The following is a 19083-nucleotide window of genomic DNA, read 5'->3' as shown; positions in this document are numbered from 1 at the left end:
ATTGATTTACCTTTTGGCCTTGATGTCATATGTCTTATTTTCAAATGCTAATATTTTCTATTAATTCAAAGTGTTTCTTTCACTAGAGATGGGCTAGCAGGCCTGTGAAATCAGGGGAGAAATTCCTCCGCTTTCTCTTTGAAAGCTAAAATACTGTGACAAAGTCCAGCATGTCTGGAGCCTGTTAGCAGGTCAGCTAGCTTGTGCTGAAAGCAGCGCACCCCGAAATGTCAGACAGCAGGGCTATTGCCGAGAGCTAATTAGGAGCAATTAGCAGGTATCCCCGCTGGGCAGATCGCTATTACCTTTCTCCTCCGTACCCTTCCCCCTGCTGTCGTTGTGGAGAAGCGAGTTGTGGCAGCGATGCTTCTCAGAGTGAGTGTGTGTGTGTGTGCGTGTGTGTCCGTGCGGGCGCGCTGCGCCCCGGCCCCCTCCCCGCCCCGCCGCATTGTGGAGGGAGGGACCGCGGCCCGCAGCCGCCTCCGCCGCTGTGCGGGGCCGGCAGCTGTCCGAGGTGCTGAGCCGTGCGGGACCCAGAGCTGTCCGAGGTGCTGAGCCGTGCGGGACCCAGAGCTGTCTGAGGTGCTGTGCCGTGCGGGACTTGCAGCTGTCCGAGGTGCTGAGCCGTGCGGGACTTGCAGCTGTCCGAGGTGCTGAGCAGCGCCGCGCCCGGGCGGCATCATGGTGTTTGCTCCAGGTAAGGGCAGCCGCTTCGGGTGCCTACCCCAGGGAGACCAGCGGGAAGGCCCTGGCCACGCCGGAGAGTCTGCTCCGGGGTCTGTGAGGGAGGGAGTACCAGCTGAACCAGTACTACTGCCGGGCAGGGATAGGAGGTTTCATAGGGAGGGATTCAGCTGAAGGCTATAAGGGTCACCCCTATGGTTTCCAGCAGGGGCAGGAACCTTACACGTGCAAGGGGTTTTGCACATTAGACTGCACAAAAGAAGGGTCAGGGAGGGGAATGGAGCCCTGCAATGCCTCGGGAGTGAATGCCCCCAGCACTGGTGGCTGTCAATGAAACAAGCTCTGAATCTCTGGAGTTATTTTACAAAATTCCACCATCACTACTCCCCCCTCTCCCTTACTCCCCTCAAAGTATTAGAATGGAAGTGTACAGAAAGTTTGTTCAGGCCAGTTGTTACTGGAACAAAATTGAAGACTTCAGCAGAATCTCATGTGACACTTCACTCCGTAAGGGAGTTTTGCTACATGATATAACTGTACTACACCAGAAAGAAACTGTAGAGAACATGCATTGGATGTAATACATTCTGCTTACAAGTCGGCAATTTATTGTTCAGATATGGATGAGAGGCCTAGTAGCTCTCAGATATTATAGTCATGCATAACATTTTCTGTAGTGAAATGACTTGCAATTCATTTCTTTAAAAATGCATAGCTGTCAGTAAAATAGTGAGTCGATAGAAAAGGGAAAGTGAATGCTGCAACTTGACAATGAAGAATTATTGAAGCCTTTGTTTTGCAAGGCTTACAGAAGTTTTGCTTTCCTTTGAAATTTCATGTCTCATCTGTGAAGGGGTAAGAACCCAAAACTTTTACACCCTCATTAAGTGAAAAATATCTTGGGGTTCACTTTCCTAACTGAACAGCTGAAAGGCTAACCTTTTGGGAGATAAATATCCCCCTTCAATAATCAGAAGTTGATTTTGCCTCTCATACTGCTAAGTTGTGGACTAATATACTGCTTTCCCATAGAGACTGTCCTGAAGTTGGGATCAAGTTGTTTATCTCAATAGAACCAGCCACTGTTTTATGTAGTATACCTTTCAGTATTAGTGGCTTTTTTTCTGAGTTCCTTTTATCTGACAGTCTGTCACCACTAACTGAACTCATTTTTTAAATGCACTATGGGACTGAAATACTGCAGGGTAAGATTACCTCTAAAATAATGTAAACACATTGTTTTTTGTCATCCTCAAAGACTGACAATTATTAAAAACCTGATCTCATTAATAGCTGCATAAATTGTTCTTTTCACAACCCTAATCCATAAAGAAAAAAAAAATCTGTCTTGTATAATCATTCTTCTCAGCCTATTTTTACATAAAGAAAAGCCCTTGGTTTCCTTGCAAATGTCATAATGTACGTAGGGTAACTAAATAGGAATTTGTAGAAGAGATGATAAAATAATCAGAGAGGTTTGACAATCTACAGAGCAAGCCTGAGTGGATTACATTTTTGCTGATCGCTTTTCTTCACTGTCAGTCAGCTTTACCCTGGCATTCTCTCTTGTCTCTGTATGTGTATATTTTAAAAATCAGGGGTTTGTACATCTTTAATATCTTCATAGTAGCTATAGATGTGGCTATATCACGTAGGAACTCTATACATTTAATAAGAAGTTGGGTTTCATTTTCCTGTCTTAACTTTCTGATTTTATTGTACTGTGATGAATGACCTGATCTCAATTTCATTTATTTGTTTCTTATGGTCTGGGGAGGGGAGGGGAGGGGAGGGGAGGGGAGGGGAGGGGAGGGGAGGGGAGGGGGGGAATAAGATGAAATAGAAAAGGATTTGTCTATTTATAAATGGTTGTACATTATATTATTTAGGCTCAAAATTATAAACATGCTTCAAGAAGAGGAAAAACACAGACATACAAACATACACATGTGCACACAAAGAAAACAAACTAAAAAAAAATCTCTTCAAGGAAAAGTTTGTTTAGCTGAAGACAAAGGTAATTATTTGCATGTCAACAAGATGAGGCTTTACATTATTGAAGAGCACTGGATTGATGTGCTATGTTCATAAACTAGCAAGTAGCAAAAGCCTACCGAATTAAAATGTAAGTTTTTAAAGACAAAGACAACTACCTATTGATGGAATAGAGATTTTACTTTTAATCTTCAACTCTTTTTCCTAGCTCTTACAACCAGCTGCTAAAAAACAGCAACAACAACAAATCCTACAACATTAGACCAAAATAAACCAAAACCACAGGCTTCATTATTATTGAAATGGATTTGTAAAAAAATATTACATAAAGATCATTATTTTACTAAAGAAAAATAGACATTCTTGCTCACTCTGCCTTGTTCTGGCAAGTATGTTGCTGCTTACAGGTGTGTGCAAAAAGCAACTATTCATATCTGATCTTCCTTCACACCCAATTTTCACTAACTTTGACTCTTGGTTTAAATTGCTGTATAGTCTGCTGGAGAAAAGAACTGAGAATAAGACCATTTTTCCTTGTATTATTTAATCTGACTGGAGCTTCATTGTACTTTCCTATGGAGGTTAACTTATGGTAGGTTGGTATAGGAAATCACAGAACTGTAGGGGTTGGAAGGGACCTCCAGAGATCATTGAGTCCAACCCCCCATGAAATGAAAAGCCAACACTAGATGTCTGGGAGATCATTCTACCTAGAGGATTCCCACATGATACAGCTGTTTATAATGCTACTGTTGTAATAGGAGATTATCCATATAATGGAAATGTAGACAAACTATTACTTTGCAATGTTTAGTTTGTTTATCTAAATGTTTAGCTTTTCCTGAATTTAATTGCTTCAAGCAGAAGTAGACAAGAAAGTTTTACTTATCATCAAATGCAAGGATGGAGGACTGCAGTATGGAAACATGACATTTCCAGTTTTTGGATTAGGCCATAAAGAAGATGTTGAAGTGAAAGGTTGTCTTAGGAGACTTCAGAAGATAATAGATTCTGAACTTTAAAAATAAAACAAAAATTTGTCCTATTAGCATACAAAGGATTGATATTTGTAAATAATTCTACAACTTATTGCAAGGTAATAAATGAAGAGTTATTAAAATGTTTCTTTTTTTCTAAAACATCAGGAAAAGTCATGAAGAGATGACTTTTGAATGCAGCAAGCTAGCTCTATTGTTGGTTTGAAAAGCAGAGGTCACTTCCAATATCAGGCCATCTATCCGTAACATCAGTATCTATCAATCATTTTAAATGCTCCTAATCAACGTTATGCTACTTTCTTTTCAAATTTCTTACAGTTACTTTTCAATAATAATAATAACAATAATAAAAAACAAACCAAAAAACAGGAGGTCTTGGGCATACTCTGTGCTTATTCAAGGCCCCAAAACTTTTCATATGGAACATTAAAATAAAAATGGAAAAGAAGTGGTTTTTTTTTTTTTTTGATTCATCTGAACAAGGGGGATACAAAAGATGTTTATCATTCTCCCAGGATTTTTTCTAATGCTATTTTGCACATGAATCACTCCAACACTTTCACCTTAACCTTCTACCTTCTGCGTGTCTGCACTGATAAAGCACAAAGGTTGCCTGCATTTCAAAACTAGCTTGGAATCTTGTTAAAGGTATATGCTACCAAATGGGTTTCCTAAGCAATTCTCTCACTAGGACATCACTTAAAAGATTATTTTTGTATCTGTTGAGATTTTTACTCTATAATGTAAGACTGTAAGATATTACCAAATTAGAATCACATGGCAGGTTATTACTGTTTCACCAAATCAATACTGTACCATGCTATGTTTTGTTAAAAATGAATTTGTTTATTTTTTTCAGAAAAGAATTTGTTTTGATCTGGATATGTCAGGAAAGACTACAGCATTTATATTGGCAGCTTATCAGAACATTTCTATCCTTTAAGTATCTACTTTGAAGTGCAATTCCATCCTTCAGTTGATTCTTGTTATTTTTCAGTGTAATTTTGAAGTTTTCTTCTTACCTAAATCCAAAAACTCATTGGCTTTTCTCATGAAGGAGGAAGAGGTAGTAAATCATTTTTTTAATCAATATTTCTCTGTAAAAAAGATGTGTGAAAACGCTTGAAGTTTGAAGATATTTAGACATTGCAGAAGTCAGAACGTTCACTGCTTGGCACCTTTCTTCTGCAACAGCAATTCAAACAGCTTTTCAGCTAGCTCTTCACAAGCACAGTCTTCACAGTGGCTGACTAGTGGCTTATATTAAAAGAATTATTCATAGCTAAGAGTTGGTAATAATAAGTCATATAGTCATTATTAATGTCTTTATTAGCACTGTTTTCCAAAAGCCAAATTGTGAGTGTGCAATGGGAATGAGTTACATTGACCTGTGAAGTTTCTTCCTCCAGACTGTTACTCTTCCATATGAATTGCTCTTAGTTCTCACAGACATACATAATATGATTCTAACCTTGTAAGCTTTAACATGATAATGGAAATTAAATACCATGGAATACAGCAAAGCTTTAGATTTCTCCCTATATCTTCAATCTTACACATTAGGTATTTTATTAAGGACTTAACATATCATGTTTACACGTAAGAAGTTAAGCATAAGTTCTTTGCAAGCAATGTATGAAGTAATTTCTTCATAGGCCTTCTGAAATTATCTGAGAGGTTAGCCATTTTTGTTATGTTCTTTCCCTAATATTTTGCAAGAATAAGAATAAGATTTTATTACTGCTATTATTATTTGCAAGAATAAGATTTATTATTTTTTAAGAAGTTGCAATTGGAGCAGAATCTTTATTGATGTTAACAGCAATGAGAAGATGACCTGAATAGCCATAAAATTCCTATAGAATGCCTTGCCAAGGAAGTCAATGCAGGTGAGCTCTGTGCTGGTGTCATCTGACCTGGCAAATGCTTGTAGTCATGTTGTCAGAAGATGCTGTCTTCTTTCTTAAAGATAGTCTGAAATTTTCTGCCTGAAGAAGTAAGTTGAGCCATGCAGATATTTCTGTAAGGCAAGTGTAATCTCCTGTGGATTACTTTCATTTGCTTCACTTTGTAGTATGCATATTTGATATAATGACACTATTTTCTTACTTTGATCAGGGAATAAACTTACCATTTATCAGTATAAAGGTTGTGCATACCCATTACTACATTTGTTAAATAATCAGATTAACCTTACCTTCTCTCCTGAAGTAACCTTTCTCTTTAGAGGGAAAAATACTTCTCTGGAAAGTTTGATCCAAGAGAGGAAAACAGCATAGATACCCTGTCAGATTGCAGCTGTGAAAATGCACCTCTTCGAAGGCACATTCTGAATTTATATAATCTTTTATACACTTTGTCTTTTAACTTTGTATATACACATACATATATATATATATATTCATCCACAATTTGTAATGACCTTAATATACACCTTTCAAACTCATTTCACATTCTGAAATAAGCAGGACACTTTTCCTATACAGTTGTTGCAGCTTGCAGAATGTTATCACTTATTTGCTGGCTTTTGACAAATTACATTGCCTTTTCCTTATTTTCTTTACATTAAAAGCAAAAAACAAACAAACAAACAAACAAAAAACCATGCAGAGTGAGATATTGCAAATTTTGATTAAGCTTTACAGAGCTGAAGACCAAAAACTGTGTGGCACTGCAGAAATATGAACACAACAGCTAACCGTGGAGCATGGCACCTTTGAAAAGTTTAACCCATGCTACATGGATGGATAGCAAAAGCTTTTTAACACCTACAAAAGGTATGTGGGGAATTCAGTGAGGCTCTGTGTGAGCTCACAAATGATATTTTTTGGTACAGAATTAGAAGGCCTAAATGTTATGTCACTTTCTGTGCCTAAAATGTTCTTTTGACTGGTAACATCTGAGCACCTAAGTAATAGAAAATAGAAGTTTAATGGCACACAATTTCTAAATGTATCTGTAACACTAGACTTCTCCTTTCCATGTAGAAGCACAGCATTTGATACAGAGATGTTTCTTACTTCCTACTTGAAGTGTGTCTCCTAGAAGAAATAGCAAAATCGTGCAGATTAAGATAATTTTTTTTTTTTTTAATTTTAGAGAAGCTGGCCCCGCATATTTTTTAGAAAGTATCTTATTTTAAGTACACTGAGTTCTACCTTAGTAGTAGAAAAAAAGAAAGAACCCTGATCAGTTAATGTTGACCTGTAATGTTAGTTCAAGTAATTTTTATTCTAACAACAAAATCTGAGTATCATGCTAATAGATTTATGCATGGCAGAATATTCAGTGACTACTACTTTGAACTGCATCCAGTCTACAGAGCTATGAACATGTAGTCCTTAAACAACGAGACCATTACTATGCATGAAGATACTGAGTAAATGTATAAACTGAAGTTTATAATCTGTTTTAGTTAATCTTATTAAAGTACAGCAATAAATCTTATAAAACATGTTGAAAAATTCTTAAGAATAGCTTAAATATCTGTAGATCTCAACAACTTCTTAATCTGAAAAATGTTGAAAGCTTCATATTGGTTGGCAAATTTCAAGTATTATGGAATAACTCACCAGGGACTTATAAAAATAATATTGATATATAAAACCAAACCAAAAGCTATGGTTCTTACATCTATGCTTTTTTCTGAAAGAGAAAAGCACAGTGGACAAAAAATTATGAAAAGGTGATATGGATATAAAGTATTACTTTGGAGATATTTTCATGTCCTTAGGGAAAGTCTATCTGCATTTCTTCTCTTCTCTTTCCCTTTCCATCCTTCTTTGATTTGTGTTCAAAGCAAAGCTGTTCCTATTTCATTTTTGTGCTTTCTTTTTTATCCAAAGTAGTCTGTGTTGGCCTTCTCCCTAACCTCCTCTTCTTCTTGTGGTTGCACAGCACTAGTCAAGGATTGAGGTTAGACAGGAAACAGAACTGAACTATAACTTCTCTGGTGAAAGCGAGGGAGTGTTAAAAATCTTCTGACCACTACAGGTTAGGGAACTAGAAAAATCTGGTAGTCCTACATGAAAGTATTCCTGATATCTTAGAAGCACAGAATGGCTTGGGTTGGAAAGGATCTCAAGGATCAACAGCTCCAAGCCCCTGTCACAGGCAGGGCCACCAACTTCTATTTAATCTACTAACTGTCTAATACTAGACCTTCAGTTTACTTCCTCCTTCCTCAAGTAATCAGGACAACTGAGTTTCCTTAGAAACCTGACAGTTACCATTCAGAAACTCATAGAGTTCCATTCTGAGGCATGAGTAACAGTACTGGACAGAACTAATTTTAATACACTGAAGAATGCACATGCGGGGTTTTTTTTTCCTTTTTTTTTTTTCTTTTCTTTCTTTTTTCTCTCTCCTGCTTTGTTTTTCCCCCCTTAATGCTTCAGTCTAGGACCTTTTCATGAGATCTGAGCTGGTATCATTACTGATACTGCTATAAATTGGATCTCTAATCCTTAATGGCACATGCATAAAGTTGGTTTTGTGCACATGTTTGAAAGTGTATAGCCCTTATAACTGATGTGTTCGTTCATTTTGGATGTAATTAATATGAATCATCAACGTTTCCTGATTATGGATGATGTGCAGCCTCATCTTTTATATCTCTTTTGCCAATTATGGATTCCAGTGCTGAAAATCCAGCACAAACCAATTAAGTAGTGCACAGAAGGAGATTTTTAACCATTGTGATTTGCAGATTATAAAATATTCCCCAGTAGATTCTCACCTGTAATTTCCATTCTGTGACTAGGAAAATTGAGAGATATGCCACTGCCTAAAGCCATCAGGAAGGTAAAGAACAGATTTTAACTCTTCTTTGCAGTAGAAGACCAGTGTTGATGCAGTGATGCAAGACCAATGTAGTTAATTACTACCACATGTACACTTTATGTTATTTGCAAACTTCCCATAATCTTCACTTTTTTGTGAGAATTACAGTTTATAAACAAAAATTAGCTGATGTCCTGTAACTTTTCTGATAAATATATGCTTGACCCTATGATAAAATTTTATCATCATGGTCTTGCTTATATGTACTTTCACTCCAATTTAAATGTTACCTGTACTGTTGGTTTGTTTGTAAAACTATCAGTAGTATTTTCGAGTGGAATTGAAATAGACTTACCAGAGAGTTATATTTTTGTTGGATTGTTATTATTTTTATTAATCATGGGGGAAAAAAAAATCCAATATTGCAGTGCTGCAGAAAAAATTATAATGGTTAACTATTCCAAACCAAAGTAATATATTCTTAAAACAAATGGTAATGTTTCTAGTTAGAGATATATTTACATAATCTCTTGCAAAACACTGCTAGTTTTTGTTTCATATCTCTTTCAAATTGAGAAATTTTGTATAAATCAAACTTGTAGCTAATGGAAATATATTTTGGGTAACTGAATTCTAAATTGTTCTGATGCTTGCTTAGAGAAATATGGTTTCACTGTATTTAAAAATGGCTGAACTCAAAGCTGTTTAAAAAAAAAAATCCTTTTTTTCCAGGAGAACAGCTTTAGAGGTATTCACTTGCTAGAATTAAACTATGTTTGTTATTCCCATGAAGCAGATGTTAAACTTTTAACCTCTGATGTATGGCCCTTGGGGTTCACAGAACCTGATGGAGGAGTTAAGTTGTTCTCTTTAAATGCAGGTTTGTATTGTGTCTCAGGGCCGAATGAGACCTAATCTGCAGGAAGATATGAGATGCATGTGTCACAAGTTTTGAGAAAAATGGATTTAAATTAAAGGCATTATTTTTGTTCTAGGAAAAACAATAAACATGCTTAAAAAGCAAAAAAGATAACTGAGAGATAGTAGAAATTTGTTGAGATTACAGAGGTAGGATGTTCATATATGGTCATTCATGCTCACATGTGACTAATGCCTTCTCAAAAAGTATGGGATAAATTATTTGTAGGCTATGCTTTCCAAGAGTCTGAAGTTCTTTCCTACCACAGCTCATTCATCATTTTGCCCCTGCTCTAATTCCATGTGAAAAATTTTACTTCTGTTTTAAAATATTTTAAAATATTGATACTTCATCCACTGAAAGATGCCTTGTTCCCCCACAGTTTATTCCCATAATCTGGTGATCTGGGATGGACTTATATCTTTGCAAGAACGGGGTCTGTGGTTGCAAGAAGAACGGGGTCTGTAGCTTCGTGACAGTATCCCTAACAGTTCTATGAAAATATATGGTGGATAACTTTTTGAACTGCTGATTCACATAAATGATATTTTGCTAAGTATTAATTAGTAAGAATGTTTATAAATCTTACTAAATTTAACGAGCAGTAAACTGAAAGGGAAAAGGCACAAGAGACTGCTTTGATCTCAGGCTGGAAAGGAAGCGAATCTCAGTGCTCTGAAGAAGGTAAAGTAAGTAAATGAGAAAAAGGTCCATGTACAACCAGATGGAAGTTCTTCAAGACTTAATCTGTGTTCAGCACTCTTTCTCTATTGTTACTGATTTCGATTTTTACTTTTCTAGGTATATTCCATAGTCTAGAAACATCAGAGTATAAGATCTCCCACACAAGGTATTCTTGAACTTAAACCTAATACTCATTCTAGGAATTTAAAATTTGAACTTGCTTTAAATGTGTTTATTTGTTCAGGGCTTTTGTGTGTGTGTGTGTGTGTGTTGTTATTGGCTTTTTAATTTTTCTAAATTGCTAGCAATTTTTTCTTCATGAGGCTTCAGAACAGCCAAGGAAATTTTTAGATATTAATATATGGCACTAATTTTACATGAAAGTGGAATACGTGGCTGATTCCCAAAGCCATTCTAAGACTTTGAAGTTCTGCACATCTTTCAAATTGTATTTTCAATTGCAGAACCAAAGTGTAGTTTGCAGTATAACTGCAGTATAACTGCAGAGAATGACTAGAAAAGGTTTTCTGACATGAAGGGGATTTTTCATGTTGATGTGGCCATTAGACAAGGGAAACTTACAAGAAGAATGATATTTCTGCTGTAACGTAACGTTTTACCAGCAAATAGTTCAACTGAAATTTTGTCATGGAATTTTTATTAACATTATTCTTCAAATCTTAAAAAAACAAAACAAAACAAAACAAAACAAAACAAAACAAAACAAAACTTAACTGTATCTTATTAACACTTGATTAGCCAAATACAAATGCTTAGACGCAGGGAAGATATCTATATTTTACCTTGTTGGTAATAGTATTAGTATGTGATTCTTACAATGCCTTATTAATTCCATAGGCACTCAAAGTTCTGCATTTATTCGTGTCCACAACAGTCTGTATCTTAGCAAACTGGAGCAGTTTGATAGACATTTTCCGGCTCAGTCCCTTTGGGATACTTGCATGAGTCATTGCTGTTTTCCTTAGTCAGTCGCTCTCTTCTAAGTGCAGAATATCAATAAAGAAGTGACCTTCTCAGAAAGCAGCTTTGTGCTGGCTGTTTTCTTTGAAATGAATAGCTGGAAGAAAGAGGGAATAATGGGAACAGCCTTCCAGACATTGCTGTTTACTCCTTCAGGAAGTGAAAAAGTTGAGTTCTATGGCAGCCTAACTAGATGGAGTCACAAAATTACATAATGGTTGAGGCTGGAAATGACTTGTGGAGGTCATCTGATCCAACATCCCTTTCAAGCAGGCCACCCAGAGCAGGGTGCCCAGGCCCACGTTTTGGCAGCTTTTGATGATCTCTGCGGGAGAAAATTTCACAGCCTCTCTGGGCAGCCTTTGCTAGTGCTTCATCACTCGCAGAGCACAGAAGTACTTTCCTGGTGTTGGGGGTGAGCCAATTTGTGTCCACTGCCTCATGTTCTGACACTGGGCACCCTGGAAAAAGCCTGGCTCGATCCTATTTTCACTCTCTAGGTGTTCATAGACATTTTTGAGATACCGCTGACCCTTCTCCGGGACAGACAGTTCCAGCTTTCAGCTTCTCAACTTTCTCCTTAAGAGAAGCTCCAGTCCTTCATCATCTTTTTGGCCCTTTGCTGGATTCAATCCTATGTGTTTATGTCTCTATTGCATGAGGAAGGGTGAGGCAGAACTGGATACAGTACCCCAGAAGTGGTCTCACCAGTGCTGAGGGGAGGGGAAGGATCTCCTACTATCACATGCTGGAAACAAGAAGGCAGCTGAACCCATATCTCTCAGGTGAATTACTGCTGGATTTTCCTGTGTTCGGCGTTATTAAGCCATTCAGTATCTGATGAAGAATAAGAGGAAAAAGTGAAGAAATTTCTGTTTTCGTAATTTTCTTGAACAGGAGTCCTTTTACAGCAACTTCAGTACCTGAAATTCTTAGGGCTTCACAATTGTGAAAGATTATTTATCTGAGTTAGGGCAAAATAACCTAGTTTCACAAATGCATTGGAAGATGGTCCTTTTGAAAGTACCCTATAACTCTGACATTTGAAAAAAAAAAAGTTAAAATTTTTACTGTCTTTAGCCAGAAGATGACATTAACTACGACTGAAAGCTTAAGCCATACAAGAAAAGTTAAGGTAAGGTCAGAAAACAAACAAACAAACAAATACCCACATGCATTTATCCTCATTTATCAGCTATGATTGGAAACAAAATTATAAAGAAAGCCCTATACTAGATTTAAAGAAAAAAATGTGTCACATAGCTCTAGGTCCTAGAATCTTCTTGTGCAGAGCCATTGTTCTAAGAGGCAGCTGGGATTTCAGACCTTACTTCCCACTGTTTTCCAGTTCAAAGTACAGCTTTCTCTTCATGCCCAACACTCTCTCAATTTTCACACTGCTTAATATTTAGTGTAGATGTCCTATTTGTTGTATTCACAATCCCATCTTTTACCTTGAATTTTTTAATTCCTCCTAATAAATGACAGCATCCCTCCATTTAGACTCTACATAAAATAGTATCAAGAGAGAAGAGGGTAGAGGAAGACTGAAAAAGGCAGATATCCTCTTAATTAACACTTAGCAGCACCATGGAGGAATTTAGGGTGTGGTAGCCACAAGGGCAGGACTATGCCACACAGTGACCATAAATTTTTTAAGCAGAATGGGCATAATAAGTGGATAGTGTTTTGTACTGTAAAGGTTATGTCTGACAATGACTTCCTATATTTTGTTGAGAACACACACCAAATTAATTTTTTACTCCTCTGGGCCAGCTGTGACAGGCACTACAGTCCAAGAGGAATTAGATGTTCATATGTGACTGACTGACATGTATGGATCTTGGCTGTCAGTCCAGCTTCCACATATGGTAGTCACTCTATAGGGTCAGACCTCTGCACGGTGTCTGATATCCAACTCAAAAGGTGAAAGGAAAAGAGGAAAGAAAAGGAGAAAAGAAAAGCTCATGCTACATCTGGGCAATTTGTCTAGTCGGATGCTATGAGAGGCAGCATCAAAAGCCTTACTAAAATCTAGAAATATTACATCCACTGACTGGATTATCATATCAACAATATGATAAGGTCAAATTACTAAGGCAGGATTTTCCCTACATGAACCCATGTTGATTATGCATGGTAATGGCTTTGTTCTTTAAATACTTTTCTGTAACATCCAGGATAATCTCTATAATTTTTCCAAGTATTGTTGGTAGACCAACAGGTCTGTAGTTTTCTGTCTTCTCTTATGCCCTTCTTATTTTCTGACTGCTAATTTCAAATGTGGTTGGTCAGCATAAACTCTCAGTGGCCCCATTACTTACAACACCCAGCGTCTCTGACTTGCTTCATAACCAAGGGCATTTAAGTTGTTTTTTTTTTTTTCCACCTGGGCTACTATCATCCTAAATATGTTATATTGATGGAAAGTTGTTACATGTTTGATTGTGCTTCTTTATGTCCTTTCTGTGCATACCTAAACTATCAGAAGTAGTTCAGAGGTTTATATCTGCTTTGTTTATTTTCCTGGCACACACCAACACTGTCTAACAAGGAGATGTAATCAAGGTCTCACTTAAATGGACTGCATTTGAATGTCAGCTTTGCTCCATGCTCAAATAACTGAAAAACATAGGTAACCATACTAATATATATTTACATATATATATAATTCAGATTTTTTTACAATAAGAAGAATAAAATAAATTGCGAAGTGCTCCAAAATAAAGAAAAATCAGTAATTTTCAGCAACCATGTGATTGCAGACAGTATGCTTTTAAAAATAATATCTGTTTTCTTTTGGTGATGGGGGTTGGTAAATTGATCACATTTCATATACCTTTGTACCCCAATCCAGCATACTCATTTGCATTTACAGATTCACTCACATTGAGAATTTCACATTTATCCATACTTTTGGTAATGTATCTTCCGAACGCTGAGTTGGCTGATACTTTTCAGCCCAGCAAGACTAGTTCATTATGTAATAATGTGAGTTCATATTTGAGCAGTAGAGTAGTATCTGTACATTACTGTTAAATCGAATCGTAGAATCACAAGATTGAAAAAGACCTACAAGATCATCTACTTCAACTAACCTCCTGTCACCATTACTGTTACTGTTATTACCCACTAAGTTACTAAAGCTAGTAATCTTGATACAGTTGCATGTTGATTTTAAATTTCATATATTTTATTTCAATAGAAAAAAGCATGCTTACCTTTTTACTCTTAGCCAGAAATCATATAGTATGTATATCATGGATATAAAAAAATGTACTTTTGAACTTCTTTCAAAGAAGTATTTGAGATAATGAATTGTTTAGTTCTTACAGAATAAGGTTTAATTATTTTGCTAGTGGTTGGTTTGGTCTCACAAATCTTTGTATAGTCTTCCATAAGATAAATTGGTGATTTTACTTTACTTTTTGTTTCTATCTAAAATTTTCTTCCAACTATTTCTTAAGGAACAGTATGTCTCACAACTCCAAATGTGGACCTCTTATGAGAGCATCTGGTCTCGTCTGATCTTTCATTCACTCTATTTTACTTCTCTCAGGACATAATTCTTAATAAATGTCTTCAAACCAGACAGTGAAGTACAAATCCCATTTCATGAACTATGTGAGTATAACACAATGGATTAAGAAAGAACTAAGAATATTATCTCAAAAGCCTTTAAAATCAAATCTAGTAATGCAATTAAGCCCCTACCCTAAGTAATTCCATTAGCAAGTGTGTTTTCCTAAATCCCTGTAGGTGGACCTCGACCATTTTACAGCATTGCTTGTTGTCCTATCAAGTCATCTTTTCTGCTAGGAAACAAAGTAGTCTCTAATCTACTTTTCTTCATTTCCATGCTAGCTGTCACAGAACATTACTTTTGCTCCAGGTTTTAGCATTTTGGTGAAACTAGAAACTATCACATAAAATGTGTATTTTTTTTTAGGTTGCTGTTGGCAGTGGAGCTTTGTTTATTTGTTTTCCTACTTTAGCTGTAGCAATCTGAGTGTTTCTTAATGTTTTTCAAATGCTTTTGAAAATGTAGCTTAGGATTAATGAACTTACATTTAAGAAAGTGTTTGCATTTAAGCCAATTGGAATTCAGTGGGTGAAGGCTTTTAATTTTAAGTAAATAGAAACCTTAATGAAAACTGTTTCCTTTTATGGTCATGAAGAAAAATGCATCAGAACTGCAAAATGAAGTCAAAATCCCCATAGAGAAGCTCACATCTAATCAAAAAGGATATGATTCAGAGATAGATGAGGGAAAAAAAACACTTTCCCTCTCTTGCTGCAAAGTAGAATGATACTTGTTTCAGCTGTGAAGACACAGCTGTCCTCGGGCTGGGAAGCGGGTAGCTGAGCTCTATGACTCAGTCTCCCTCTTCATTCAGATAATTCTGAGCGTGCAGCAGGCATTTTGCGCCCTACTACAGCATCTTCTGTGGTTCCCTATGTTGTAAGCTGTTCCCAAGTACTCCTATCTCCCACCCTCCTTACCCAGTTCTCTATTTCACAGAGTAGCCACAAATGCTTAAATCACCTTGTTTGTCGTTTGGTTCTGACAGGTGAGAAACCAGGACCAGAGCAAGACGAGGTTAAGCTGCAGAATGCCAGCAAGCAGATAGTGCAGACTGCTATCCTCCAAGCTGTGCAGCAAGTTTCTCGGGAGAACCAACAAAAGGAGAAGCGAACAAACAGCAGCATGAGTCTCCAGCTAGAAAGAGGAAAGTTAACCAAGAAGCATGAAAAAAAGTAAAGGAGCAGCTTGTTCGTATTGATCCTTCCGTCTGCCATGATTTCAGCCTTCTCTTTAGTATCAGCTGTACTGCTACCGCCATGTTACTGTTGTGAAGCAAACCAAAGTATAATCAACACCTAGACATAGAGTAAAGCTGCAATAGTCTTCGGCTGAAAAATATTAAGTGCATTAGATGACTAACTCCATATTTACGCAGTGCCTCATAAAAGAAACAATAACCATAGCTGTAAAGGTAGTTTCAAGCACAAGGTTTATTGTATGGACATATTTTCCAAAGCTTGTTGTCAGTGCACTTCCCTGTCAGTTCTACGTGCAATGTTGCTTCCAGGCCAGCTGGCCAGACTCTGTCTTACCGGGTTCACTGAAGCTGTCTTCACAGAAGAAACAGTTTACTATTGTGTGTAGCAGAATGCTCTCAGGCTGCTTTGAGATATGAGATTGTCATTTGTTTTGATTAACCATGGATTAACCATGGATGTGTAAAATGGATTTGGCAAGTTTCAAGAACCGTTCTCTTTTTTTTTTTCATCCTGGAAAAAAGAAAAGCATCCACTATGACTTTGCAGCAACTATGGTCTATATCTGTGATCATAGATCTGTGATCTTTGTCTCTTTTTGTAAGAAGTTAAAATAAGTACTGAAGTTTTGGTCCACTTATTTGAAGTACCTTCTGAACTTCTGTACAAAAATCACTTGTGCCTCAACCACTCCTTTTAATTTTCTTGATATTGAAAGAAGAGAAACAGATGTGCTGATATGGAGTTTGGTAGCTATGAAAGTTTTGAAAGTTTGCTGTGACTTGATTTACGGAAATGAATACTGAAGTGGCTTCATGAAAAAAGATTTTGACTTTATTAATATTTGAAGAATGGAAATACACTGTGTCTGAATTCTCTCATGGTAGAGGTTTCTCACCTGCTGGGCATAAAGTGACTTTAGATATTTGCAATTGTCACATAGATTGACCTCAGATAGCGCTGCTTTAAGCTGGTAATGCAGAACTTATCCTTTAACTACTCTATATAGCTGAAGAAATCCATTATATTTCTGAAAATACACATTAAATAAATGCATCTTTAACTTTTATGCTCCCTTACTGTAATGATGATTGCACTATTACACAGCTTAAGTGAATAATAGTTTATTTCATTCTGGAAATGGCTTGTAGCTCTACTTCATCTGAATTCTTGTAGTAATATACCTAGAAATATATTGGAAGCAGATGCAAAGAATCTGCAAAGTAAGATACAAACTTTCATAATTGCTTTTCTACTCAGCAAGATGTGTCTCATAGTGACTTTTTGATTTAAGTAATTGGCTATTACTATGCTCTACTACCTGTGTTAATCAATTTCAGGATTCTTTCTCATGGCTAGGGGCTTAGTCGCAAATAACCACATACTGTAATATTGAGCCTCTTAAATCTACTTGTGTAGTGAAAATGCTAGTCACAGCTTGAACCAGTGACTGAGCATCTGGTGGGAAGGCAAAGCCAACCCAGGGGAACTCAGGTGCATGTAATGCCCCTGAGTGAAAAGAAGGGGTAGAACCACGATCCACCCCTTCCCAGACCTCATTTAGGGGTTGGTGATGGGAGTGGGGGTATCACTTGCTGGAGATTTTTACATACCCGAAGCCTTCTAAGAGTAAGCAGATTCTTTTCTTTGTGTCCATAGTTGGTGTATTTGAGCTTATCTCATCTGCTGTAGCCTAGGAATTTGCTACTGTGCTGTCATTGTTATGTTTTCCATTGTATTGGTATTACAGCTTGTGTTGTTTGGTTGTTTCTTTTAACAGCATTGAGTTATACCAGAAAATGCTCCAGCTCACTCTTTATTTCATTTAAAAATGCTAAGATAAATTCAATGTGAAGTTGTTAAAAATCCTCTAATAATTAGGACTTAACTATATTGCAAGTACACAGTTTGTTTGTTTCTCTAGGCTCTGGATGGATTCCTCAGCCAAGCAAGCTTTGAAAGAAGGAAATATTTGGTCTTGAAGCATGTGTGTATTTGTTGTAATAGTTATATTTTTACTATTAGCTTTTTCATCAATTGTCCTTCAGTTAGGCGATAGCTCTTCTCTGAACACTCATTGTGTCTTTGCTTTCTTAGAGCCTAAGAAAGCTGTCTGCGAGTCAAGGTTCAATTCTGAAGCTGAGGAGCAGGCAAGAGGAGTGGATGAGGGAAAACAAGCCTCCTTAGGAGGCTCTGTGATGCTAAATGGTGTTTGCCTACAGTAATGTAAGAGGGAGAACTACAGGACAACAAAAACACAACTTATTTAGGATTACTCTACTTTCTTTTTTTGCACAGAAATTTGCAGGACGTGTATTTTTATATCTTTCTGGTACTTGTACCTTTCATAGACTGGAAGTTTACATGTCCGTATTTTTTTCTTAATCTCTATGTTATGCAAATAAGTACTTAAAAATAACAGTGGATATAGGCTTTTTGCTGTTACTTCGTATGAACCTATTCTACCCTCCTTCCACTGTGGTCTTCTGTATTATCTCTTTGCTATCCTAGCCCTTTTAGACACATTGTTACTCAACCAGTACCTTGTGCCCTTCATTTCAGTGCTGTCGTAAGTTTAACATCATAGAGAAAGAATGATAGGAAGCCTCACAGAGCTGTGAGGTGGTTTGATAGGAGACTATCAAAAAAACCCAAATACTCTTGCATAAATAGCGTAGTTTTCCTTGAGACCCAAATAATGAATTTCCTATCTATACTATATGTCTCTAAATTAAGGCATGCATTTAGTATCTCCTATCTGTTGACAAAGGATGTTCTGCACTCTATTTGCATCTGATGTACGTAGTTGAGATCTATACTGCATGTGAGGAAAGCGGGTAATTTTAGTAAATTCATGGGTAGATCATATTTCTGGGAGAAAAACACAGACTATACATTATTAAAGATGTGATGCAGATTGGATTACCAATAAAGAAATTTCAACACCTTATGTGACTCTGGTTCCTTGTCAAAGAAGGGGAAAAAATGTTCAGATTATGTAGGAAGTCTTTCGAGAAAAGAAGTGTGCTTGGGAGGTTTGTGGTACTGGAAGAGTTATCCACCACAATAATTTCTATCTTAAAAATTCAAGACAATCAGAATGGTATCTAAACATATTTAAAACAAATTCAATGCATTTTAGCACTGTCAATAAGTAGAAGGATGCATGAATATGAAAGTAGACTTACTGCTTCTCTTCCCACGAAGTAGAATCAGGCATCTGTATCTATCCTGCTGCTGCACTTGCTTTATTTTCAT

At 36.8% G+C, this 19083-nt stretch overlaps 1 protein-coding gene across 1 annotated transcript; it reads left to right on the top strand.

Moving 5' to 3' along the window:
• The first annotated feature begins 486 nt into the window (after nucleotides 1–486).
• AKAIN1 (A-kinase anchor inhibitor 1) lies at nucleotides 487–18775 on the top strand. The gene is made up of 2 exons (XM_048939857.1): nucleotides 487–697; nucleotides 15615–18775. Exons 1-2 carry the CDS (start codon nucleotides 682–684, stop codon nucleotides 15803–15805), a joined length of 207 nt encoding a protein of 68 aa, XP_048795814.1. The 5' UTR covers nucleotides 487–681; the 3' UTR covers nucleotides 15806–18775.
• Nucleotides 18776–19083: the final 308 nt, after the last annotated feature.

Source organism: Lagopus muta, chromosome 3 (assembly GCF_023343835.1).
Source record: "Lagopus muta isolate bLagMut1 chromosome 3, bLagMut1 primary, whole genome shotgun sequence".
NCBI classification, from domain to species: Eukaryota; Metazoa; Chordata; class Aves; order Galliformes; family Phasianidae; genus Lagopus; species Lagopus muta.
Note: the sequence above shows the minus strand (reverse complement) of the source record. Positions and strands in the feature narration are given on the sequence as shown.